Source organism: Pongo abelii, chromosome X, assembly GCF_028885655.2.
Source record: "Pongo abelii isolate AG06213 chromosome X, NHGRI_mPonAbe1-v2.0_pri, whole genome shotgun sequence".
In the NCBI taxonomy this organism is placed as follows: Eukaryota; Metazoa; Chordata; class Mammalia; order Primates; family Hominidae; genus Pongo; species Pongo abelii.
In genome coordinates, this window is record NC_072008.2 from 129,757,360 (window position 1) to 129,783,714 (window position 26,355).

Genomic DNA, 26,355 nt, shown 5'->3' on the forward strand with positions numbered 1-26,355 from the left:
AGGGCACCACTGCATTGTAGCCTGAGTGACAGAGTGAGGCCCTGTCTCAAAACAAACAAGCAAACAAACAAACAAAAAACCCAGGGTGGTTGGGCTTAAGGGCTAGTTGATTCCAACGATTCAAAACTCATTATAATAGTTTTTAAGCCTGATTATCTGAGATTTTGTCAAGGAAAAAAATTCCATATAACAATCCCAGGCCAGGCATGGTGGCTCATGCCTTTAATCCCAGCACTTTGGGAAGCCAAGTCAGGGAGATCCCTTGAGCCCAGGAGTTCAAGACCAGCCTGGGCAACATGGTAAAATGCTATCTCTACTAAAAATAGAAAAATTAACTGGGCATGGTTGTGCATGCGCCTGTAATCCCAGCTACTCTGGAAGCTGAGGTGGGAGGATCACTTGAGCCCAGGAGGTGGAGGTTGCAGTGAGCCAAGATCAGGGCACCCCATTCCAGCTTGGGGGACAGAGCAAGACCCTATCTCAAAAAACAAAAACAGGAATTTGAGGCCAAATTTATGGATTATATATTTTATCTGCTCTGTATATGGTTAATAATAGGTTATCCTTTATATGATAAAAACATACTTATGTCCAGTTTGCAGGACTTGGCATGGGCTTTTATTGTTTTAAATTATGATACATTTGTAGCTCTGCTGTTTGATACATTTTGGGATTTGATTTTGTTATGATTTGGTACCCAGTCTTTGTTATGGATACATGTGATTCACCTTGTTATGATATAGTTTTATGTATTTTCGAGGATATGGGTCATAGTGAAAAGTCACGTTTACCTGTACAGACTGAGAATAGCTTGATCTCAGATGGTCAGATGTTGAACTAAGTGGATTAAAGCTGATTTCTTAAACTGGACAAGGCTGCTGCCATTGTGCATTCCCTGGTACTTATAAATACTTATATTATGGTTTGAAATTTTATTCTTATTTCTGTAATCATTTTATTCACCTTAAATACAGAAATACAGACATCTTGCTGGGCGCAGTGGCTCACACCTGAAATCCCAGCACTTTGGGTGGCCGAGGCGGGTGGATCACTTGAGGTCAGGAGTTCAAGACCAGCCTGACCAACAGGGCGAAACCCCATCTCTACTAAAAAAAATACAAAAAAAAAAAAAAGCTGGGTCACGCCTCTGCAATCCCAGTTACTTAGGAGGCTGAGGCAGGAGAATCACTTGAGCCTGGGAGGTGCAGGTTGCAGTGAGCTGAGATCATGCCACTGTACTCCAGCCTGGACGACAGAGTGAGACTCCATCTCAAAAATAAAGAAAAGAAAAAAAAAAAAACACAGACATCTCAGCATATATTACCATGTGACTTAACCTTTCTATGGTTCTAGCTAATTTTTTAGGCCTTGAAAGGGAAAGAAGCCTAACATTTTCTGCTACCTCATTGGACTGTCCCTTCTGCCAGTAATCCTTGTAGTAATTTCCTTAGACCTATATTGGTCATAATCACTGGGTGCATGACCTTTGATGAGTAACAGTCAGAACCACTGTTTCCTCATATTTCAGATGAGGCCTATGATATATTATGTAGGTTAAATTAGATACCATATATGAAAACATTCTAAATTGTAAAGCACATTACATATGTTAGTTATTATCAAAGGTAACATCGTGAAAGAAGAGGAGCTGTAGAATCACACAAGCCCATGCTTAAATTTTGACCTTACATTAAACCAAATAGGATTGATTTTTTTTTTTTTAATTGAGACGGAGTCTCGCTCTGTCGCCCAGGCTGGAGTGCGGTGGCGCGATCTCAGCTCACTGCAACCTCTGCCGCCCAGGTTCAAGCGATTCTTGTGCCTCAGCCTCCTGAGTAGCTGGGACTACAGGCACGTGCCACCATGCCCAGCTAATTTTTTTGTATTTTTAGTAGAGACGGGGTTTTGCCATTTTGGCGAGGCTGGTCTCGAACTCCTGACCTCAGGTGGTCTCCCCACCTCAACCTCCCAAAGTGCTGGGACTACAGGCTTAAGCCACCATGCCCAGCCAAGATTGAAAATTTTTAGTTTAAATTCAGCATGTTTAGTAGAGAAAGTACTTACTTGTAGCTAAAATGATGGGATGAAGGAAAATGAAAATTAGTTTGTAGATAGCATTTGGGTACATGCGGACACTCATGAAATATGTTGTATCATTTAAATTTGGTTTGTAGCACAGTTTCCTTTACTTTGTGTCATTTAAAAAAATTAAAACCTAGACAGAAGAGAAACGTACTAAATGTTTGAATATAGATAGCACTGTAGCTTTCAGATAGAGTTAAATATTTTTACTGAAGAAAGAAAAAAGATGTGGGCTCTTATCCATAGCTTGTTTGATCAGCCTGGGCAATATAGTGAGACCTTGTCTCTACAAAAAAAATTTAAAAATTAGCTGAGTGTGCTGGCGCCTGCCTGGAGTCCAGCTCCTCGGGAGGCTGAGGTGTTAGGATTGCTTGAAACTGCAAGGCAGGGGCTGCAGTGAGCCGAGATTGTGACACTGCACTCCAGTCTGGGCGATAAAGCAAGACCCTGTCCCAGAAGAAAAAAAAAAAGTTGTTTAAGTACTTGCTTGAGATCCTAACATGATCATGGAATAGAATACTTCACTCTGAGGTGAGAAGATCACTTGAGGCCAGCAGTTCAAGACCAGCTTGAGCAACATAGTAAGACCCCATCTCTTTTTGTGTGTGCGTGTGTGTGTGTGAGGGAGTCGGAGTTTCACTCTGTCAGCCAGGCTGCTGCAGTACATTGGCACGATCTGGGCTCAATGCAACCTCCGCCTCCCAGGTTCAAGCGATTCTCCTGCCTCAGCCTCCCGGGTAGCTGGGATTACAGGCATGTGCCACCATGCCCAGCTAATTTTTGTATTTTTAGTAGGGGCCGAGTTTCACCATGTTGGCCAGGGTGGTCTTGAACTCCTGACCAAGTGATCCACCCACCTCAGCCTCCCAAAGTGCTGGGATTACAGGCGTGAGCCACCATACCTGGCCATGAGCCGCCAAGCCCGGTCGAGACCCCATCTCTTAAAGAAAAAAAAAGAATACTTCATTCTGAGAAATGTCTAGGAGTAGGTATTACCTGCTTATGAAGTCATCCATGGCATTTCTGGAACCATCTGATTGTATGAACTGCTTTCTAATCACTCTGTCAGAATAAGTTATCTGGACAAAGTATCAGAGTACAGTAAGTTCCGGTTCCATGCCACTAATCAGCTCTATGGCCTTAGTCAAATCATTTACCTTCCTTATGTTTTAGTTTCTTTTTCTTTCTTTTTTTTCTTTTTTTTTTTTTGAGACAGGATCTGGTTCTATCAGCCCAGGCTAGAGTGGCCAGGCTCAAGTGATCCTCCCACCTCATCCTCCCGAGTAGCTGGGACTACAGGCTCCAGCCACCATGCCTTAGTTTTTTTTTTTTTTTTTTTTTAGTGACTGGGTCTACCTATGTTTCCCAAGCGGATTAGTTTCTTTATCTGTAAAGTAAGAGAATGATTTTTATTATCCTGTCCAGCAAGACATAGTTATTATGAACAATTTTTGCTCATGAGTGTCTACAAAATATAATAATGGCCAGGTGCGGTGGCTCATGCCTGTAATCCTAGCACTTTGGGAGAATGAGGCGGGAGGATCACGAGATCAGGAGATCAAGACCATCCTGGCCAACATGGTGAAACCCCGTCTCTACTAAAAGTACAAAAATTAGCTGGGTATGGTGGCACGTGCCTGTAATCCCAGCTACTCGGGAGGCTAAGGCATGAGAATCGCTTGAACCCAGGAGGCGGAGGTTGCAGTGAGCTGAGATTGTGCCACTGCACTCCAGCCTGGTGACAGAGCGAGACTCCATCTCGTAGTAATAATAATAATGATTATGCTTTTTAGTATACTTGATTCTGAGCTGCTCTTTTTGTTAAAATTATTTTAGGGAAGTTTTTGCCGAAAGTTCGCGGAGACTTCTTTCTTCTTACCAGGCCCCAAAGTCATTGTAAATTTTTACAAGGCAGTGGATGAACAGTTCATAACTCCAAAGATAGATATCACTCAGAAAAATTTTTCCACAAGAAGTCCTTTTTTTCGTCCTTTTTTTTTTTTTTTGGCACACTAGTGTCTCACTTAGCAAGTCCTTTTATTTTCAACTCAAGTTAACAGTAAGTTGGCCAGGTGTGGTGGCTCACGCCTGTGATCCCAGCACTTTGTGAGGCTGAGGTGGGCAGATCACCTGAAGTCAGAAGTTTTGAGAACAGTCTGGCCAACATGGTGAAACCCCGTCTCTACTAAAAATACAAAAATTAGTCGGGCATGGTGGCGCGCCCCTGTAGTCTTGCTACTCAAGAGGCTAAGGCAGGAGAATCACTTGAATTTGGGAGATGGAGGTTGCAGTGAGCCGAGATCACGCCACTGCACTCTAGCCTGGGTGACAGAGCAAGACTCCATCACAAAAAAAGAAACCCAATAAGTAGCAATCAGCTATCACCTGTGTTTCTCAGCCCTTCTCTTCTGCTGCTGGTTTACTGCCACTCAAGCAGTGGACCAAAAGGCATTTGTTTCTGGCCAACCACCATGGACATGACCTGATGACTGCTTTTATCTCTGGGACTTGACCTGTATCCCTCTCTCTCTTTTTTTGGATAGCTTTTCATTCTGTCTCCCAGGGTACAGTGCATTGGCACAATCATAGCTCACTGCAGACTCTGCTTCCCAGGCTCAGGCAGTCCTTCCACCTCAGCTTCCCTAGTAGCTGGGACTACAGGCATGTGCAACCATGCCCGACTAATTTTTAATTTTTTTTTTTTTTGAGATGAAATTTCGCTGTTGTTGCCCAGGCTGGAGTACAATGGCGCAATCTCGGCTCACCTCAACCTCGGCCTCCTGGGTTCAAGTGATTCTCTTGCCTCAGCCTTCCTGAGTAGCTGGGATTACAGACATGCGCCAGCACGCCTGGCTAATTTTGTATTTTTAGTAGAGACGGGGTTTCTTCATGTTGGTCAGGCTGGTCTTGAACTCCCGACCTCAGATGATCCTCCCGCCTCGGCCTCCCAAAGTGCTGGGATTATAGGCGGGAGCCACCTCACCTGGCCTAATTTTTATTTTTATTTTTTTGTAGAGATGGGGTCTCACCATGTTGCCCAGGCTGGCCTCAAATACCTGGGCTCAAGCAATCCTCCTGCCTTGACCTCCCAAAGTGCTGGGAATACAGGCATGAACCACCATGTCTGGCCCTCTCTCTCTCTCTTTTTGAAACCTGATGATTGCCAGGCACGGTGGCTCACGCCTGTAATCCCAGCACTTTGGGAGGCCAAGGCGAGCAGATCACTTAAGATGAGGAGTTTGAGACCAGCCTGGCCAACATGATGAAACGCTGTCTCTACTAAAAATACAAAAATCAGCCAGGCGTCGTGGCGGCACACACCTGTAATCCCAGCACTTTGGGAGTCTGAGGCAGGTGGATCACTTGAGGTGAGGAGTTTTGAGCCCAGCCTGACCAACATGGTGAAACCACATCTGTACGAAAAATAGAAAAAAAAAAAAAAATTAGCTGGGCCTGGTAGCACACGCCTGTAATCCCAGCTACTTGGGAAGCTGAGGCAGAAGAATTGCTTGAACCTGGAAGGCGGAGGTTGCAGTGAGCCCAAATTGCGCCACTGCATCCCAGCCTGGGTGACAGAGCGAGAGTCCGTCTGAAAAAAAAAAAAAACAAAAAAACCTGGTGGGTTGCTCAGAGGCAGTTACCTATGTAACAAGCTGGCAGAAATTCTCAGGATAGGCAAAAAGATAAGAACCAAAGAACGTATCCTTCCCTTTCTAAGTCATAAAAATTACTTTCTGTGAATGAAAAGCCAAAACTTTGCATTACCAGGCCCTGCCTATTGATAGTTTACTTGGCCAGTGTATTCACAGAGGGAGGAAGCATTGTCACATGGCAAATAACCAGATTACACCCATAGTCTGGTTGGCAGGATTGTACAAGGGTGCCTGACTAATCAAGAGTCCACCTGCTTATTTCTTTTCATTAGAATCTAATATATTTGCTGTTATAGAATTTAGAAAGTTAAGCGCAAAGAAAATAATTTAATCTCACTGCTCAGAGATAACCACAGCAGAATTTTGATATGTAATTTAGCCTGTCTTTATATATCTGTATTTTTTATAATTTGGGTTATACAATACAACATTATTTTGTAACCAGCTTTTTCCACTTAATACAACATCATGGTGCTCGCTTTGGCAGTACATATACTAAAATTGGAATGATACAGAGAAGGTTAACATGGCCCCTGTATAATATATGTATATTTTTAAAATACATCCTGAACATGAATTTTTAATGGTTACCTGGTGGCCCATATTACCATAGTATTGTCCTCTTTTGTTAGATATTGAATTGTTTCTAGTAAATAGCACTTTATGGAACATCCTTATATATACATTCATAATGAAATGATGGGGGATTTTTTTTTTTTTTTTTTTTTTTTTTTTTTTGAGATGGAGTCTCCCTCTGTTGCCCAGGCTTGAATGCAGTGGCGCAATCTCGGGTCACTGCAACCTCCACCTCCCGAGTTCAAACAATTCTCCTGCCTCAGTCTCCTGAGTAGCTGGGACTACAGGTGTGTGCCACCACCCCCAGCTAATTCTTGTATTTTTTTTTTTTTTTTTGTGGAACCTAGGTTTTGCCATGTTGGCCAGGCTGGTCTTGAATTCCTGACCTCAAGTGATCCACCCACCTTAGCCCCCAAAGAGCTGGGATTACAGGCATGAGCCACTGCGCCTGGCTGATCAGGGATTTTTTTTTTTTTTTTTTTGAGACGGAGTTTTGCTCTTGTTTCCCAGGCTGGAGTACAATGGCACGATCTCAGCTCACTGCAACCTCTGCCTCCCAGGTTGAAGCGATTCTCCTGCCTCAGTGTCCCGAGTAGCTGGGATTACAGGCGTGCACCATCATGCCTGGCTAATTTTTTGTATTTTTAGTAGAGACGGGGTTTCACCATGGCCAGGCTGGTCTTGGACTCCTGACCTCAGGTGATCCGCCTGCCTTGGCCTCCCAGAATACTGGGATTACAGGCGTGAGCCACCGCGCCTGGCCTGATCAGGGATTTATTTATTTATTTATTTTTATTTTTATTTTTTTTGAGAATATGTTTAGAACTAGAATGGGTGGTTCAAGAGATAATCATATATTTAAGACTTTTAGAACATATATTGCCAGATTACCTTCCAGAAAAGACGTACCAGTTTTTAGTTCTAACAGGCAGATACCTCTTGCTTCATACTCTCCAGCCACTGTGTTTTCGTTGTTGGTAGTAATGTTGACCTTTGCCAAATAGGATAAAAATGTTATCTTTTAAAGTGTTTATTTCTTTGATTATTAATGAGGTTTAACATTGTTGCATATGTTTGTTGACCGTTAATATTTCCCACTTGTAAATTTGCCTGTTTTCTATCAACGTATTAATCTTTTTCTTATAGATTTTTTTTTTTTTTTTTTTGAGACAGAGTCTCGCAGTGTCGCCCAGGCTGGAGTACAGTGGCACCATCTCGGTTCACTGCAACCTCTGCCTCCCAGGTTCAAGCGATTCCCCTGCCTCAGCCTCTCGAGTAGCTGGGATTACAGGCATGCGCCACCACGCCCGACTAATTTTTGTATTTTTAGTAGAGACGGTGTTTCACCATGTTGGCCAGGCTGGTCTTGAACTCCCGAACTCAAGCGATCCACCCACCTCGGCCTCCCAAAGTGTTGGGATTACAGGTGTGAGCCACTGCACCCAGCCTTCTTATAGATTTATAAGTGTATTCAGACTACTTTTTTTGTTTTTTAAGACAGTGTCTTGACCTGTTGTATAGGCTGAAGTGCAGTGACACAGTCACAGCTTACTGTAACCTGGAATTCCTTGGCCTACGTTGCCCAGTCTGGTCTTAAATTCCTGGGCTCAAGTGATTCTCCCGCCTTCACCTCCCAAAGTGTTGGGATTACAGGGGTGAGCCACCGCATATGGCCTCATGCTGCTTTTTTTTCCCCAACTACTTTAGTCAAATGCTTCTTAAGACTGTTACTAGTCAAAAACAAGATAGATTAAATGGAGGTAGTGACAGGACACTGCCCTGTTTGAGGCCATCTATTATTGGTGCAAAAAGCAAACATTACATAAGTAGGTTTAGATAGAAGGTCATTCACTCCAGCATTGTTCATAATAGTAAAAAACTAGTTAAACACAGTGGTTCACGCCTATAATCACAACACTTTGGGAGGCCAAGTCAGGAGTATCGCTTGAGTCCAGGAATTCCAGACCAGCCTGAACAGCATAGAAAAACCACATCTCTAAGAAAACTTTTTAAAATTAGTGGGGCATGGTGGTGTGTGGCTATAGTCCCAGCTACTCAGGAGGCTGAGGTGGGAGGATTGCTTCAGCCCAGGAGGTCGAGGTTACAGTGAGCTATGATCACACTACTGCACTCCAACTCGGGCAACAGAGCAAGGCCTTGTCTTTAAAAAAAAAAAAAATTTAAATAAAAAGGAAAATAATATGAGTAAACTCTACCCATCAGTGGTAAATACCACATATTTCTATCAATGTTAGGCAGTCTTCCTAGAATAATCCCATTAAAGAAAATCCAAAATCGTTGTATGAAAAAATACACAGGTTTGTTCTGTGTGTAAAAATCTTTTAATCTTGGTACGTTTTTTATCAAAAACATTCACACTACTTGAATACATTAAAAGAGTACAAAAGCATTCCAATGTACAGATGGACACACAAAAAAGGGAATGCTTTCTAGTGAAATTAGGAGTAAACACAAGAATGTTAAAGGAGAGAGTCTCATATTACCAGAGTCAGTGAAATTAACTGCCTTTTTTTTTTTTTTTTTTTTGAGACAGAGTTTTGCTCTGTCACCCAGGCTGGAGTACAGTGGCACGATCCGGGCTCACTGCAACCCCCGCCTTCCAGGTTCAAGTAATTCTCATATCTCAGCCTCCTGAGTAGCTGGGATTATAGGCATGCACCACCATGCCTGACTACTTTTTGTATTTTTAGTAGAGATGGGGTTTTCGCCATGTTGGCCAGGCTGGTTTCTAACTCCTGACCTCAAGTGATCCGCCTGCCTCGGCCTCCCAAAGTGCTGGGATTACAGGCATGAGCCACCACGCCCGGCCATTAACTGCTTTTTACAACACAAACTATACCTGTTTGGAATTAGTTTTTAAATATATAAGCTACAGGATGTACAAACACCAATTTGAACAACTGTCAGAGAATTTTGTAATTCAGGAACATAGCTTCAAGTGCTTCATAATGTGGAAAGCAACTCCTAAAAACAGTAATTGGCTTAATTTCTTAAAAGTTAGAAAAAGCATTCCAGAAAGCGATTTGTTACAATTAGCAACAGAAGAACAACATTAGAAGTAAGAACACTGGGGATATAAGAACTGAGGTCCTCCAGTACCAAGAGATAGAATCAAACTTTTTCTCATTAGAATTTAAAGAATATAGCCATGCGCGGTGGCTCATGCCTGTAATGCCAACACTTTGGGAGGCCGAGGCGGGTGGATCACGAGGTCAGGAGGTCGAGACCATCCTGGCTAACATGGTGAAACCCCATCTCTACTAAAAATACAAAAAAATTAGCCGGGCGTGGTGGCGGGCACCTGTAGTCCCAGCTACTCGGGTGGCTGAGGCAGAAGAATGGTGTGAACCCGGGAGGTGGAGCTTGCAGTGAGCCAAGATCGCACCACTGCACTCCAGCCTGGGAGCGAGACTCTGTCTCAAAGAAAAAAAAAAGAATTTAAAGAATATAGTTAAAGGAAAAATTCACTGGGCTCTGTGAAACAGGTTAAATATGTAACCACTTCAAACAGAAATGACTTAGTCCTCTCACCTAGTTCTGAAAATGTACTAACATCCCATTTTCCATATCAAAAGCACATAATTTCATTAGCAAAAGCCTCTTTGTTTTAGACTTAAAATCACCTCTCATCCACCAAAGTTTATGCAGTTACCAAACTACTATTTTAATAACATTCTGACAGCTTTATTAAGGTAAAATTTATATACCGTAGATCCATTTAGAGTATATAGTTCAGTGGCTTTTAGTATATGCAGAGTTGTGCAACTGTCACCACAATCTAATTTTAGAACATTTTCATTACTCCAGAAACAACCCCAGTAACCATTTGTAGTCACTTCCTATTTCCCCCTCCCCAGCCCTAGGCAACCACTAATCTACTTTCTGTTTCTATTTATTTTAATAACATTTCAAACTTGTAATATTATTGTTCTCATGCCTATTCTAGGTCGTTGGCTCAGAGGTTTAAAAGCTCTTAAACTACCCAAATTTACAAGTCCTATGACATCCTCATTCAGAAAACATTCAAATGATGGTTTCATAATGTTGTGATAGTTCCATCTTCTAAGAGTTTTTGATCTGGAGCATATGTTTCAAATTCTATGTTTGTACTACTGCTAAATTCACTTAATTAGAAGAAGTAAAATCATTCTGTCGAGACTCAAAAGTGAGTTTGTTCTGTTTGTGTTAACGATTCCAGGCTTTTGATGGTAGGAATGGCTTTAGCAGTCTTCTGTGGTACACCATTATCTTAAATAATATTGTCACCTTCCCCACTGTCTTCATCCTTTGGCTCAAAGTTTGGTTCAATCTGCTGTGGTTAAGCAAGAAGGCTATTATCAGCAGATTGGCTGGAGCTACCAGAAATCTGACTGTTCCCAGTAACATTATTCTCCTGGTTGCTGGTCTCACTGTTAGGATGAGGTGGCTGCTGTTTGTACTCATCATGTCTGTTTACTTGATTGAGATGCTTCCCTGAAACTTATGTACCATCAACTTCTAAAAACTTCATCATTAACAGTTCATAGTTCTGTGCTGTGAGCCAGGCCTGGAACAAGCCAGGATATAAAAGATCCCTGGGATGCTCTCTCAGCCATGTGGTGTCTCCCTTAGGCTAGAACCATCCTGCATATAGAGTCCTAGGGGATGCTTAGTTCCTGGGAGAACATCCACATCTATGATTGAAGACACAGGTCTGAAGTCTTAGAGCATAGCAGTGACTGGATATAGCCTTTTTCTGTGGTTGACAAAACCACAGAAAGAGAGATTTTTTTTTTTTTTTGAGACGGAGTCACTCTGTCACCCAGGCTGGAGTGCAGTGGCACGATCTCGGCTCACTGCAAGCTCCACCTCCCAGGTTCACGCCATTCTCCTGCCTCAGCCTCCCGAGTAGCTGGAACTACAGGCGCCCGCCACCATGCCCAGCTAATTTTTTGAATGTTTAGTAGAGACGGAGTTTCACCTGTGTTAGCTAGGATGATCTCCATCTCCTGACCTCGTGATCCGCCTGCCTTGGCCTCCCAAAGTGCTGGGATTACAGGCATGAGCCACCGCGCCTGGCCAGAAAGAGAGGTTTTAAGTGACAATATTATTAAAGACATTCTGGAGAAAAAGATCACTTATAATCCTGTCACCTTAACATTTTCTCGATTTATTTAATATTACTTTCCGAGTCTTGTCTATAAGTATGCATTTTCATGCAATGGTAATCTGGCGTGCATTCTACCTTATATCCTTTTCCCCATTAAAATAACCTTTATTCTACGTATTTGAAAACCTTGGCTGGGCTCAGTGGCTCACGCCTGTAATCCCAGCACTTTGGGAGGCCGAAGCGGGCGGATCGCGAGGTCAGGAGATCGAGACCATCCTGGCTAACACAGTGAAACTCCATCTTTACTAAAAATACAAAAAATTAGCTGGGTGTGGTGGCACGTGCCTATAGTCCCAGCTACTTGGGAGGCTGAGGCAGGAGAATCCCTTGAACCCGGGAGGCAGAGGTTGCAGTGAGCCTAGATTGCGCCACTGCACTCCAGCCTGGGCGACAGAGCAAGACTCCGTCTCAAAAAAGAAAACCTTAAGGCTGGGCGCGGTGGCTCATGCCTATAATCCCAGCACTTTGGGAGGCCGAGGCGGGCGGATCACCTGAGGTCAGGAGTTCAAGACCAGCCTGACCAACGTAGAGGAACCCCGTCTCTACTAAAAATACAAAATTAGCCGGGTGTGGTGGCGGGCGCCTGTAATCCCAGCCACTCAGGAGGCTGAGGTGGGAGAATCACTTGAGCCCAAGAGGTGGAGGTTGCGGTGAACCGAGGTCATACCATTGCACTCCAGCCTGGGCAACAAGAGTGAAACTCTGTCTCAAAAAAAAAAAAAAGAAAGAAAACCCTAATAATAAAAAAAAAGCAGCCTGGCACAGTGGTTCACACCTGTAATCTCAGCACTTTGGGAGTTCGAGGCAGGTGCATCACCTGAGATCAGCAGTTCAATTCCAGCCTGGCCAACATGTTGAAACCCCATCTCTTCTAAAAATAAAAAAATTAGCCAGGCGTGGTGGCGGGTGCCTGTAATCCCAGCTACTTGGGAGGCTGAGACAGGAGAATGGTTTCGACCTGGGAGGCGGAGGTTGCAGTGAGTTGAGATCACGCCATTTCACTCCAGCCTGGGCCATAAGAGCAAAACTCTGTTTCAAAAAAAAAAAAAAAAGGGGGGAGAAATAGAAACTTTTGTGTCGTATACAGACACCAGGGTTTTGTATGTGCCTTTGTTTCTGTATCCCCCACCTCCGCATTCCCACATTCTCGCTAGATTAGCTGTCAACTTCCTCTCCTTGGCACCTCCTGGTGGCTCTCTTTACACAGTTGACTGGACTAAATGTGTGTACATACATGTATACTGTAAAACCTTACATATCACCATTGTAGAATCTCCCAAACCCTTCATTTAAACATGCACCATTGCTTGCTGGTCCTTTTTGTCCCATTTTTTGCTTCCGTAGTGCTATTTTCCCAACTACTGTTACCCTTAAGATTCCTGACTTCCCAGCCCCTTTATACCAAAAGCTTTCTTTGAGATTTTTCTCTTTCCGTGCCTTCCTGCCTTTCCACTTACCCAGTACAAAGCCTGAAGATGCTTTCACAGAGAAGCCTTAAATTATCCCAGCATACTTTATTGCACCCACACCTTTTCACTTCAAAAACCTTTTTGTCACCCTTGTGCAATATTCGTACCCTATTTTCTTCTATATTCTCAATTCATCTGCTCCATATATACTTGTTTTCTGTGGTATCATTTTCCCCACCTCCATTTCACTTAGATCCTATATTTTTTTTACCCTATCTTACCATTTTTGTTTGGTGCCTTCCTCCAAACCCAAGGTTTCTGTCTTTCATCAGTCATCCTTCCACCTTTCACTCTTAAACTCTGGTAATTCTGGTGTTCCTCCTTCTCAAAAAGCCCACACTCTGCTAATGTGTATATATTGTTCACTTGAGTGCTTCTGAATAAATATTTACTTTTCAAAACAGTGAAATCTGAACTATTAGCATGGAAACAACCTCTGGGAAGATAAGATCTCCACTCAAAAGCTTCAAATTGGGATTCTCCTGCTCATGTTGAATGATGGTTTTATCTAATATTTTCTGAAATAGGGTGACTACTTGAACTACACAAAATTGTGAAATGAGAATATCTTTGATTTTATATTTCTTTTTTTTTTTTTTTTTTGAGACAAAGTCTCACTCTGTCACCCAGGCTGGAGTGCAGTGGCAGTCTCGGCTCATTGCAACCTCCACCTCCCAGGTTCAGGTGATTCTCGTCCCTTGGCCTCCCAAGTAGCTGGGATTACAGGCGTGTGCCACCACGCCTGGCTAATTTTTGTAGTTTTTGGTAGAGATGGGGTTTCACTATGTTGGCCAGGCTGGTCTTGAACTCCTGACCTCAAGTGATCCGCCCACCTCAGCCTCCCAAAGTGTTGGAATTACAGGCGTGAGCCACTGTGCTTGGCCACTTACATCTATTTTGATTGACTTGAAATAAAATTTAACACCTCAGGGAAGGCAATTCTCATGTGTTTTGAATTATACTGAGCATTAATTATTCAGTATAATTATAGACTTGGAAATGTTTAATCCAGTCTCCTAGTCCATGCTGAAGTTCCTTTAAGTGATAGGAGGAACTCATAATCTACAAGGCAACCCAATCCATTTGGTGCTACTATCAATTGTTATAAAGCCCATCCTTGGGTTAAAATCTACTGTTTATAGTTGTGTTTAATGACCTTAATTCTGCCCTCAAGCTATATAAAATTTGGATCTGTTTTCTACATGATAATCTTTTAGATATCTTAAGGTAGTTAGTCTATCCTCTCTACCCTTCCCCTCACAGTTTTTCCACCCTTTGAGATAAATATCCTTCGCTATTCCAACTATTTCTCATATGATATTTTTATCATCCCGATTGCTCCCTAAGGATGTTAAACTTTGTTAATGTCCCTTCCAAAATGTATTTGGAACTGGAAATAATATCCCTTGGTAGCTGAATTAGATCTGGATGTTGCACATCTGGACACTAATGCAGTCTGAAGTTGCTGTAAGTTTTTTAGTCGACTTGTAATGTTGGCTTATGATGAATTTGTAATTAATTAAAATCCCAAGGTTTTAATCTGGAGGATTGCCTTTAAGTGATTTCTTCTTAAACTAAGTCTCCATCTTCTTTTAGTTATGCAACAGATTTTTTTTTTTTTTTGAGACGCTCTCTCTGTCGCCCAGGCTGGGGTGCAGTGGCACGATCTCAGCTCACTGCAACCTCCACCTCCTGGGTTCAAGCAATTCTCCTGCCTCAGCCTCCCAAGTAGCTGGGATTACGGGCGTCCGCCACCATGCCTGGCTAATTTTCTTTCTTTCTTTTTTATTTTTTTTTTTAGTAGAGATGAGGTTTCTCCATTTTGGTCAGGCTGGTCTCAAACTTCTGACCTCAGGTGACCCACCCTCCTCGGCCTCCCAAAGTGCTGGGATTACAGGCGTGAGCCATCACGCCCGGCCTTTTTTGAGATGGAGCCTCGCTCTGTCGCCCAGGATGGAGTGCAGTGGCATGATCTTGGCTCACTGCAACCTCCGCTGCCCGGGTTCAAGGGATTTTTCTGTCTCAGCCTCCCGAGTAGCTGGGATTACAGGTACCTGCCACTACGCCTGGCTAATTTTTGTATTTTTAGTAGAGATGGGGGTTTCACCATGTTGGTCAGGCTGGTCTCGAACTCCTGACCTCAAGTTATCCGGCTGCCTTGGCCTCCCAAAGTGCTGAGATTACAGACATGAGTCACCGTGCCCGGCCTATGCACCAGATATTTTTTAAAAACCAGATGTAAGACTTTATACTTATCCCTATTAAATTTTATCTCATTAGCCTATCAGGTAGCCTTGGTTTTTTTTCTTTTCTTTTTTTTTTTTTTTGAGACAGAGTTTCACTCTTGTTGTCCAGGCTGGAGTGCAATGGCGCGATATCGGCTCACTGCAACCTCTGCCTCCCGAGTTCAAGCGATTCTCCTGCCTCAGTCTCCCAAGTAGCTGGGATTACAGGCATGCTCCACCACGCCCGGCTAATTTTGTGTTTTTAGTAGAGTCAGGGTTTCTCCATGTTGGTCAGGCCGGTCTTGAACTCCAGACCTCAGGTGATTTGCCCACCTTGGCCTCCCAAAGCGCTGGGATTGCAGGTGGGAACCACCATGCCTGGCTGGTTTTTTTAAGACTAGTCAAGTGCAGAGTGAGAAGGGGGGAAAGAGTAGAACAAGGAGTTTGATCAGCCTTGGTTTCTTTGAATCTTGATTTTTGTCATCTATTGTGCTGATTCAACAAAGGGCCTTGAACCTAATGTTGGAATGTTTTCAGACATCTAGGAAATGATAATTCATCAGAAGTCATGGAGACTATATTCCAAAAGTTTTCCGCAGATATAACTCAGCTGTTGAGGTATATGATGAGTTAATACCACTATAAATTGACATGGCCAGGAAAGACTTAAGTCCATTGCCAGCTTACTTTGTGTTGAACGTTACTCCAAAAGAGATTAAATTCTAAGACATATTGTGTCAACATAAAGGCAAAAGAGCTAGCTAATTCTTCTCAAGAAATCAATTAATGGCTGGGCACGGTGGCTCACACCTGTAATCCCAGCATTTTGGGAGGCCGAGGCAGGCGGATCACCTGAGGTCAGGAGTTCGAGACCAGCCTGACCAACCTGGAGAAACCCCGTCTCTACTAAAAATACAAAATTAGCCGGGCATGGTGGCGCATGCCTGTAATCCCAGCTACTTGGGAGGCTGAGGCAGGATAATCGCTTGAACCTGGGAGGCGGAGGTCGCATGAACCAATATCACACCATTGCACTCCAGCCTGGGCAACAAGAGCAAAACTCCATCTCAAAAAAAAAAAAAAAATCAATTAATGCACACATAATATAGAGACAGAGTCATTGTTACCATTCTCTTATTTTGCCTTTGACAAGTTTATACTGAGCAGGTTATCAGGCAATGTGGGAGATTCTGGAGAACCAGGTTTGCTTCATAACTAGGGTTACCATATGCTCTAGTTTGCCTGGGGCAACCCTGATTTATGCCTGTTGTCCCAGTGTGATTATTACTAGTGTGATTTTTCACTTTGAGAAGTGTCCAGGTTTGGAGGATAAATTATCTTTCTAATAATTTATACCCTTCTCATAACCTAACGGGTTCCTTTTAGTATTTTATCTGGGTTAAAATTACCAGCTATCATTTGGCAGCTCTAATAAGACTGCAACAATACTTATCTTCCATTTGAACAGATTGTTATTTGACCAAGGGAAGTTAATAGCAAAAGTAACCGCAGGGCACATGTATGTCATGGGGAAAAAAAAAAAAAGTAACAGCAATTAAGGTTTGCAGGTACTTAGAATTTTTCCTGAGCCACCCTCTAGAGGGCACTGTTACATATATAGCTGTAATTATCCAGTTACAACAAAAAAAGGGCTCTCATTCATGCATGAAAATCAGAAATATTTCATGCTCTTAAAGAACACATTGGAACCAATATTATGATTAAAACATTTTGCTAAGCAAAGAGATATTAAAAATTAATTCATTAACATTCTGAACATTTTTTAACTTGTAAAAACAACTTTGATGCCTTGAATATATAATGATTCATTATAACAATTATGCATAGACTTTAATAATCTGCATATTTTATGCTTCTTTCATGTTTTTCCTAATTAATGATTTGACATGGTTAATAATTATAATATATTCTGCATCACAGTTTACATATTTATGTAAAATAAGCATTTAAAAATTATTAGTTTTATTCTGCCTGCTTAAATATTACTTTCCTCAAAAAGAGAAAACAAAAATGCTAGATTTTACTTTATGACTTGAATGATGTGGTAGTGTTGAACTCTAGTATTTAGAATTAGAATGTTTCTTAGCGGTCGTGTAGTTATTTTTATGTCATAAGTGGATAATTTGTTAGCTCCTGTAACAAAAGTCTATTGCTTGTGTTTCACATTTTGGATTTCCTAATATAATGTTCTCTTTTTAGAAAAGGTGGACAAGTCCTATTTTCAAGAGAAGATGACTTTTAACAGTTTTGAAGGATCTAAAACTTGTGTACCTGCAGACATCAATAAGGAAGAAGAATTTGTAGAAGAGTTTAATAGATTAAAAACTTTTGCTAATTTTCCAAGTGGTAGTCCTGTTTCAGCATCAACACTGGCACGAGCAGGGTTTCTTTATACTGGTGAAGGAGATACCGTGCGGTGCTTTAGTTGTCATGCAGCTGTAGATAGATGGCAATATGGAGACTCAGCAGTTGGAAGACACAGGAAAGTATCCCCAAATTGCAGATTTATCAACGGCTTTTATCTTGAAAATAGTGCCACGCAGTCTACAAATTCTGGTATCCAGAATGGTCAGTACAAAGTTGAAAACTATCTGGGAAGCAGAAATCATTTTGCCTTAGACAGGCCTTCTGAGACACATGCAGACTATCTTTTGAGAACTGGGCAGGTTGTAGATATATCAGACACCATATACCCAAGGAACCCTGCCATGTATAGTGAAGAAGCTAGATTAAAGTCCTTTCAGAACTGGCCAGACTATGCTCACCTAACCCCAAGAGAGTTAGCAAGTGCTGGACTCTACTACACAGGTATTGGTGACCAAGTGCAGTGCTTTTGTTGTGGTGGAAAACTGAAAAATTGGGAACCTTGTGATCGTGCCTGGTCAGAACACAGGCGACACTTTCCTAATTGCTTCTTTGTTTTGGGCCGGAATCTTAATATTCGAAGTGAATCTGATGCTGTGAGTTCTGATAGGAATTTCCCAAATTCAACAAATCTTCCAAGAAATCCATCCATGGCAGATTATGAAGCACGGATCTTTACTTTTGGGACATGGATATACTCAGTTAACAAGGAGCAGCTTGCAAGAGCTGGATTTTATGCTTTAGGTAAACTTTATTATAAAACCAATAAATAGTTTCCCAAGTATGCCAGGGCTCATAAAAAGTAAATAGATGCCCTTAGCCCCTGAACTGGTAAATATTTAGGTATAACTTGGCATGATTATATATATATATATATGTATTATTCTGTGAACTCTTACGTTGAACCTGTAATGTAACTACTGAATTTATGTGAAAAAGACTACCATATTATCTCATGCTTCTCTTCATGTAATTGTTTTTAGGAAGTAGATAACCTGCAAAAGATGGTAGACATCCCCAATAGCAAAATGGGTCTAATAGTAATATTAACCATCATTTATTGAGCACTTAATACATATACTTCATGCATTTTCTCTAAGCTCAATACATATACTTCATGCATATACTTCAATGCTCAATACATGTACTTCATGCATTTTCTCTAAGCTTCACAATAGCTTTGTTTGTTTGTTTGTTTTTGAGACGGAGTTTCGCTCTTGTTATCCAGGCTGGAGTGCAGTGGCGTGATTTAGGCTCACCGCAACCTCCACCTCCCGGGTTCAAGCGATTGTCCTGCCTCAGCCTCCTGAGTAGCTGGGATTACAGGCATGTGCCACCACGCCCGGCTAATTTTGTATTTTTAGTAGAGACGGGGTCTCTCCAGGTTGGTCAGGCTGGTCTCAAACTCCTGACCTCAGGTGATCCACCCGCCTCGGCCTCCCAAAGTGCTGGGATTACAGGTGCATGCACCATGCCTGGCTAATTTTTGTACTTTTAGTAGAGACGGGGTTTCACCATGGCCAGGCTGGTCTCAAACTCCTGACCTTGTGATCCGCCCGCCTTGGCCTCCCAAAGTGCTGGGATTACAGGCATGAGCCACTGCACCGGCCATATGAGTACTTTCAAATGGACTGTGGTAGACATTTCAGGAAGGGCCATTGGAGTGATTGCTTCTAAAGATATTTTAAAAAGTTATATACCATTATATATTTGACCCATTTATTTTAAGATTGAATTATGCCTATAAAATATTGGTTATTTCAAAAGATTTTATGTATGTACCATCATATAGTAATCTTGAAGGTTTGTTTAGTGTCATGTAGCTATAAACTTAGAGAAACTTAACAATTTCATTATGTAGAACTTTAATGTTACTAATACTTGGAACATAACTTGTTTTAAAATTTCACAGTTTGAAACAGTAAGTACAATATTGGTGGCCCAAGTAACATACTAAAAAGAAAGTATGGCCGGGCGCGGTGGCTCCCGCCTGTAATCCCAGCACTTTGGGAGGCTGAGGTGGGTGGATCACCTGAGGTCAGGAGTTCAAGACCAGCCTGGCCAACATGGCAAAACCCCGTCTCTACTAAAAATACAAAAATTAGCTGGGCGTGATGGCACGCGCCTGTAATCCCAGCTACTGGGGAGACTGAGGCAGGAGAATCACTTGAACCCAGAAGGCAGAGGTTGCAGTGAGCCGAGATGGCGCCATTGCACTCCAGCCTGGGCAACAAGAGTAAAACTCCATCTCAGAAAAAAATAATAATAATAATAAATAAATAAATAAATAAATAAATGAAAATAAAGTATGCCAGGTGCAGTGGCTCACGCCTGTAATCCCAACACTTTGGGAGGCCGAGGCGAGTGGATCACTTGAGGTCAGGAGTTCAAGATCAGGCTGGCCAACATGGTGAAACCCCATCTTTACCAAAGATATAAAAAGTTAGCCGGGTGTGGTGGCGCATGCCTGTAATCCCAGCTACTTGAGAGGCTGAGGCAGGAGAATCACTTGAACTCAGGAGCCAAAGGTTGCAGTGAGCCAAGACTGTGCCATTACACTCCAGTCTGGGGAACAGAGCCAGACTCAGTCTCAAAAAAATAAAAAAAGAAAGAAAGTAACAATTTTAGTTTTTAACATAAAACTTGGGCAGTTTTATTTTTGTCTTCTGTAAAAATACCTCACATTGAATCAGTGAATTTAGTGTGTATTTCTTCCTCAAAGGATAAAGATCATATATGTTACTTAGATGTGAATTTGAATGTCTTGTTTTAAGCTGTGAGATTTTCATGTTTTTTAGATGTGCTTAATTTTTAGGTGTTAAATGAATATTTTTGTGTAAGCTTCTAATTGCACAAATACATATATTCCTGTGTGTTTTCGTAGGTGAAGGTGATAAAGTAAAGTGCTTTCACTGTGGAGGAGGGCTAACTGATTGGAAGCCCACTGAAGACCCTTGGGAACAACATGCTAAATGGTATCCAGGGTAAGATATTTAATTGTTCATTGTACAGGCAAGTTAGATAGCATGCAGTGGGAGACTTGGATTACTTTTTACCTCAACTATTTTTACCTTCACTATGGCTTGAAATTCATGCTAGGTTTATAAAAATGAGCAAGGTTTATAAGCCTTCTCTGATGACCAAAACATTCACTGCTTATGTGTGATATCTGTGACATTCCGATTATCCCTTTTTTTTGTTTTTTTTGTTTGTTTGTTTTTTGAGACGAAGTCTCACTCTCTTGCGCAGGCTGGAGTGCAGTGGTGCAATCTTGGCTCACTGCAACCTCCGCCTCCCAGGTTCAAGTGATTCTTGTGCCTCAGTCTCCTGAGTAGCTGGGATTACAGGCACCCGCCACCGCCACCATGCCTGGCTAATTTTTTTTTTTTGATATGGAGTCTCACTCTGTTGCCAGGCTGGAGTGCAGTGGTGCGATCTTGGCTCACTGCAACCTCCGCCTCCCAGGTTCAAGCGATTCTCCTGCCTCAGCCTCCCGAGTAGCTGGGACGACAGGCAAGCACCACCACACCCAGCTAATTTTTTGTATTTTTAGTAGAGGTAGGGTTTCACCATGTTGGCCAGGATGGTCTTGATCTCCTGACTTTGTGATCTGTCCGCCTCGGCCTCCCAAAGTGCTGGGATTCTGGCTACTTTTTGTATTTTTTAGTAGAGACAGGGTATCACCATGTTGGCCAGGTTGGTCTTGAACTCCTGACCTCAGGTGATCGGCCCGCCTTGGCCTCCCAAAGTGTTGGGATTACAGGTGTGAGCCACTGTGCCTGGCCTCTAGATTATCCCATTTCTTTTTTTTTTTGAGACAGAGTTTTGCTCTTGTCACCCATGCTGGAGTGCAGTGGTGCTATCTCAGCTCACTGCAATCTCCGCCTCCTGGGTTCAAGTGATTCTCCTGCCTCAGCCTCCTGAGTAGCTGGGATTACAGGCGCCTGCCACCACGCCCAGCTAATTTTTTATATTTTTAGTAGAGATGGGGTTTGACCATGTTGGTCAGGCTGGTCTTGAACTCCCAACCTCAGGTGATCCACCTACCTCAGCCTCCCAAAGTGCTGGGATTACAAGCATGAGCCACCGCGCTTGGCCTCTAGATTATCCAATTTTTAAATACAGATTAGGAAATGTGTGCTTTTTTGTTGTTGGAAGTAGGCTCTTTTATGATCAGCATGAAAGTCCATATTGCCCAGGAGATTCCTTAAGAAGCCATCATATCCCTAGGAAATATTAATGTATCTCATTATCTCTATGACATACAGTTGTTCACATTTTAAGATCTCTGGTTGGAGTGTGGTGGCTCGCGCCTATAATCTCAGCACTTTGGGAGGCTGAGGCGGGTGGATTGCTGGAGCCCAAGAGTTTGAGACCAGCCTGGGCAACATAGTGAGACCCTGTCTCTACAAAAAAATTAAAAAAAACACAAAAAAACAAATTAGCCAGTCATGGTGGCACACACCTGTAGTTCCAGTTAGTCATGAGGCTGAGGTAAGAGGATCACTTGAGCTGGGGAGGCAGAGGTTGTGGTGAGCTGACGCCACTGTACTCGGCGCCACTGCACTCCAGCCTGGGCGACAGAGTGAGACACTGTCTCAAAAAAAAAACCAAAAAAACAAAAAAAACCCAGCTGGGCATGGTGGCTTACGCCTGTAATCCCAGCACTTCGGGAGGCTGAGGCAGGGAGCTCACTTGAGGTGAGGAGTTTGAGACCAGCCTGACCAACATGGTGAAACCCTGTCTCTACTAAAAATACAAAAATTAGCCGGGCGTAGTGGTGCATGCCTGTAATCCCAGCTACTCAGGAGGCTAAGGCAGGAGAATTGCTTGAACCCGGAAGGCGAATGTTGCAGTAAGCCAAGATCGTGCCACTGCACTCCAGCCTGGGTGACAGAGTGAGACTCTGTCTCAAAAAAAAAAAAAAAATAACAGAAGTCAAGGTGCTAATTTAATAACTTGTTTTAGAAAGTTCTCAAGTTGATATTTTTTGCTCTACTAACATTAGCATAGGTAGCATAACAAAGGGAACTTTTTTAACCTTAAAATGACAGTGGGATAGGGAATTGGGTAACATTTTACTTTGTGGCTCCTTAGAAGTACTGAAAAGCAAGTTAATGGAATTAATAGAATTAATATGATGGAGATTATATCTTTGCTTATACTTCACTAATTTATCAGCTACTAAAGTTTAATCTTTTAATTGTTTAGGTGTAAATATCTGTTAGAACAGAAGGGACAAGAATATATAAACAATATTCATTTAACTCATTCACTTGAGGAGTGTCTGGTAAGTCTCATATAATTTATATTTTCAAATTCACATTTCAAATTATAATTTATATTTTCATTATATAATTTATATTATATCATTGTTTTATAGTTATTTCTTCATGCAAAATTCACAGTATAGTATTATAAATCAATATATGTGTACATTACATCAAAACACAAATTTTAAGTTAAAAACAAAATAATAAATGTATGATGGGCTTTAAAGGTGAGAGCTAGCTGGGCACAGTGTTTCACACCTGTAATTCCAACATTTTGAGAGGCCAAGGAGAGAGGATTGCTTGAGCCCAGGAGTTTGAGATCAGCCTAGGCAACATAGTGAGACCCTGTCTCTACAAAAAATTTTAAAAACCAATTAGCCAGACTTGTGGTACATGCCTGTAGTCCCAGCTATTTGGGCGGCTGAGGCGGGAGGATCGCTTGAGCCCAGAAGGTCAGAGGATGCAGTGAACCAGTTTCATTCCACTGTACTCCAGCCTGAGTGAGAAAAGGAAAGCCTATCTCTTAAAAAAAAGAGCCTAAAAAGTGTTTCTTATTCTTTACCTGAAGTAAATTTGTCAAAAGATAATCAGGATGAACTGATTTAAGTATCATTGTAGGCAAAAATGGGCTTGAAGAACTAAAATATTAAAAGTCCCTTAGCCTTCTGAAATTAGATCTTTGTATAATGTGCTTTGTACTCATAAGTAGTTTTAAACTTTTTGCAGACAATATTTAAAATCTCAAAAATATATCTAAATTGATAGGATGGGTGCTGGGCACGGTGGCTCACGCCTGTAATCCCAGCACTTTGGGAGGCCGAGGCGGATGGATCACCCAAGGTCAGGAGTTCGAGACCAGCTTGGCCAACATGATGAAACCCCGTCTCTACTAAAAATACAAAAATTTAGCCAGGCGTAATGGCGGGCGCCTGTAATCTCAGCTACTGGGGAGACTGAGGCAGGAGAATTGCTTGAACCTGGGAGGTGGAGGTTACAGTGAGCTGAGATCACGCCACTGCACTCCAGCCTGGGCAACAAGAGTGACACTCCATCTCAAAAATAAAAAATAAATAAATAAAATAAATAAATTGATAGGATGAACTGAGGTGGCCAAGGCATCAGTAATAGGTGGAAAGAACCCTGGACTAAAATGGGAGACTAGAGTTGCCCCAGTGACTCTACCTTGAAATCATTCATTCTCCCTGGGCCTCAGCTTCTTGTTTGTAAAATGAAGGGATTAGATTAGATAATCTTATAACTTCCTTCTAGCTCCATCAGGCTATGCCTCTTGTGAATATTCATATATTGAATTGGAATAAAGCCAATTTATTTTAAATTTATGATTAATTTCACTTTTCAAATGGAAATGATTGCCTTTATCAAAAATAATTCTAACTTATAATTCCTATTTCTGTTACAGGTAAGAACTACTGAGAAAACACCATCACTAACTAGAAGAATTGGTAAATATGCTTGTTAACTATCCTTTTAATTTAACTGCCAATTTATTTATTTATTTATTTATTTATTTATTTATTTATAGAGAAAGTCTCACTCTGTTGCCCAGGCTGAAGTGCAGTGGTGCGATCTCAGCTCACTGCAACCTCTGCCTCCCGGGTTCAACCGATTCTCCTGCCTCAACCTCCTGAGTAGCTGGGACTACAGGCCTGCGCCACCACGCCTGGCTAACTTTTTATATTTTTAGTAGAGATGGGGTTTTACCATATTGGCCAGGCTGGTCTCAAACTCCTGATCTTGTGATGCGCCCGCCTCGGCCTCCCAAAGTGCTGGGATTACAGGTGTGAGCCACCGCACCCGGCCTTTAACTGCCAATTTATTATAGTTATTATTTACGGGGTGGAAAGATAAGCATGTTCTTCCAAGGTCACCATGATGTATTTATTTGAGATGACATTACTATAAATTTAAGAATTTAGGCGGCCGGGCGTGGTAGCTCACGCCTGTAATCCCAGCACTTTGGGAGACTGAGGCAGGCCAATCACGAGGTCAGGAGATTGGGACCATCCTGGCTAACATGGTGAAACCCCGTCTCTACTAAAAATACAAAAACAAAAGTTAGCTGGATGTGATGGCGCACACCTGTAGTCCCACGTACGTGGGAGGCTGAGGCAGGAGAATTGCTTGAACCCAGGAGGTAGAGGTTGCAGTGAGCCGAGATCATGCCATTGCACTCAAGCCTGGCGACAGAGTGAGATTCCGTCTCAAAAAACAAAAACGAAAAAAATAATTTAATGAAGTACTTATAAATTGCAGTCAGAGGCTGGGTGCAGTGGCTGACACCTGTAATCCCAGCACTTTGGGAGGCCGAGGAGTTCAAGACCATCCTAGCCAACATGGTGAAACCGCATCTCTACTAAAAATCCAAAAATTAGCTGGGCGTGATGTTGTGCGCCTGTAATTCCAGCTACTCAGGAGGCCGAGGCGGGAGAATCTCTTGAACCTGGGCAGTGGAGATTGCAGTCAGCTGAGATCGTGCCAGTGCACTCTAGCCTGGGCAATAGGGCAAGACTCCATCTCAAAAAGAAAATAAAAGAAAAAGAAATCAGTCAGACGTGTCTGTATTAAAAATGTTAGTAGGCCATCAGATAGTTTTTCCAAGTTCAGGAGGAACACTGATAGGCTGCCTCATTGCCATCTCTGCTAAAATCACAAGAGAAAGGGTGAAGTGTCTTTTTGTACCTGGGGTTCCTTAAGTAAGCCAAAATTATTTCAGTTTTCTATTAGTGTGCCATTACCCTGATAAGCCCTAACCCACCTGCTTGTTTATCCCATACTGTCATTGTACCTTCCCCAGCTTCTTCACAGAGGTGTAAGGTTTGGTTTGTTTACCTCCTGTTACCTCATGGAGAAGTAGAGGTTTTAAAACTCAAAAAGTGGGCAGAGAAAGATATTATGCTAAGCAAGGAGGGTAATTGTTATCCCCACTTTTCAGATGAAGAAACAGAGTCAGAGAGGTTAAGTGACTTGCGCACAATCACATTACAAATCGTTAGTGGAACTAGGACCACAAGCAAGGTCTTCTGAATCCTACATCACAGTGCAGATCTCATTTTCAACTTAGGCATCATATTTCAAAAGTAGTAGAAAGTTTAATTTAGAATATGTCTAGTGATTCCCCACTTCCTAAACTGGTACCATCATCTATTTAATATCTTAAGAATTACAAGCAGCTGGGTGTGGTGGCTCACGCCTGTAATCCCTGCACTTTGGGAGGCCAAGGCAGTTGGATCACCTGAGGTCCGGAGTTCGAGACTAGCCTGGCCAACATGGTGAAACTCCGTCTCTACTAAAAATACAAAATTAGCTGAGCATGGCACTGCACACCTGTAATCGCAGCTACTTGGGAGGCTGGGGCAGGAGAATTGCTTGAACCTGGGAGGCAGAGGTTGCAGTGAGCCGAGACCACGCCATTGCACTACACCCTGGGCAAAAAGGAGCAAAACTCTACCTCAAAAAAAATAAATAAATACAAAAATTACCAGGGCGTGGTGGCACGCACCT

General features: G+C 42.3%; 1 protein-coding gene, 1 non-coding gene and 1 pseudogene across 5 annotated transcripts in view; 2 read left to right on the forward strand and 1 right to left on the reverse strand.

Annotated features, from left to right (window-relative positions):
• Positions 1 to 26,355, forward strand: part of XIAP (X-linked inhibitor of apoptosis) — a 53,755-nt gene that overhangs the window by 8,391 nt on the left and 19,009 nt on the right. For 3 of the 4 annotated variants that reach the window (XM_003779723.5, XM_024240948.2, XM_009235227.4), the window contains 4 exons: positions 17,396 to 18,304; positions 20,445 to 20,544; positions 22,772 to 22,850; positions 24,254 to 24,296. In XM_003779723.5, the coding sequence (XP_003779771.1) occupies positions 17,396 to 18,304; positions 20,445 to 20,544; positions 22,772 to 22,850; positions 24,254 to 24,296 (1,131 nt within the window). The remainder of the gene's footprint in view (positions 1 to 17,395; positions 18,305 to 20,444; positions 20,545 to 22,771; positions 22,851 to 24,253; positions 24,297 to 26,355) is intronic. The other variant, XM_054545029.1, reaches the window with a different exon arrangement.
• On the forward strand, positions 6,207 to 6,315 carry LOC112131128 (U6 spliceosomal RNA). The gene has a single exon (XR_002913273.1). It is a non-coding gene; the product is annotated as a U6 spliceosomal RNA (small nuclear RNA).
• LOC112130885 (partitioning defective 6 homolog beta-like) lies at positions 10,369 to 11,081 on the reverse strand (annotated as a pseudogene).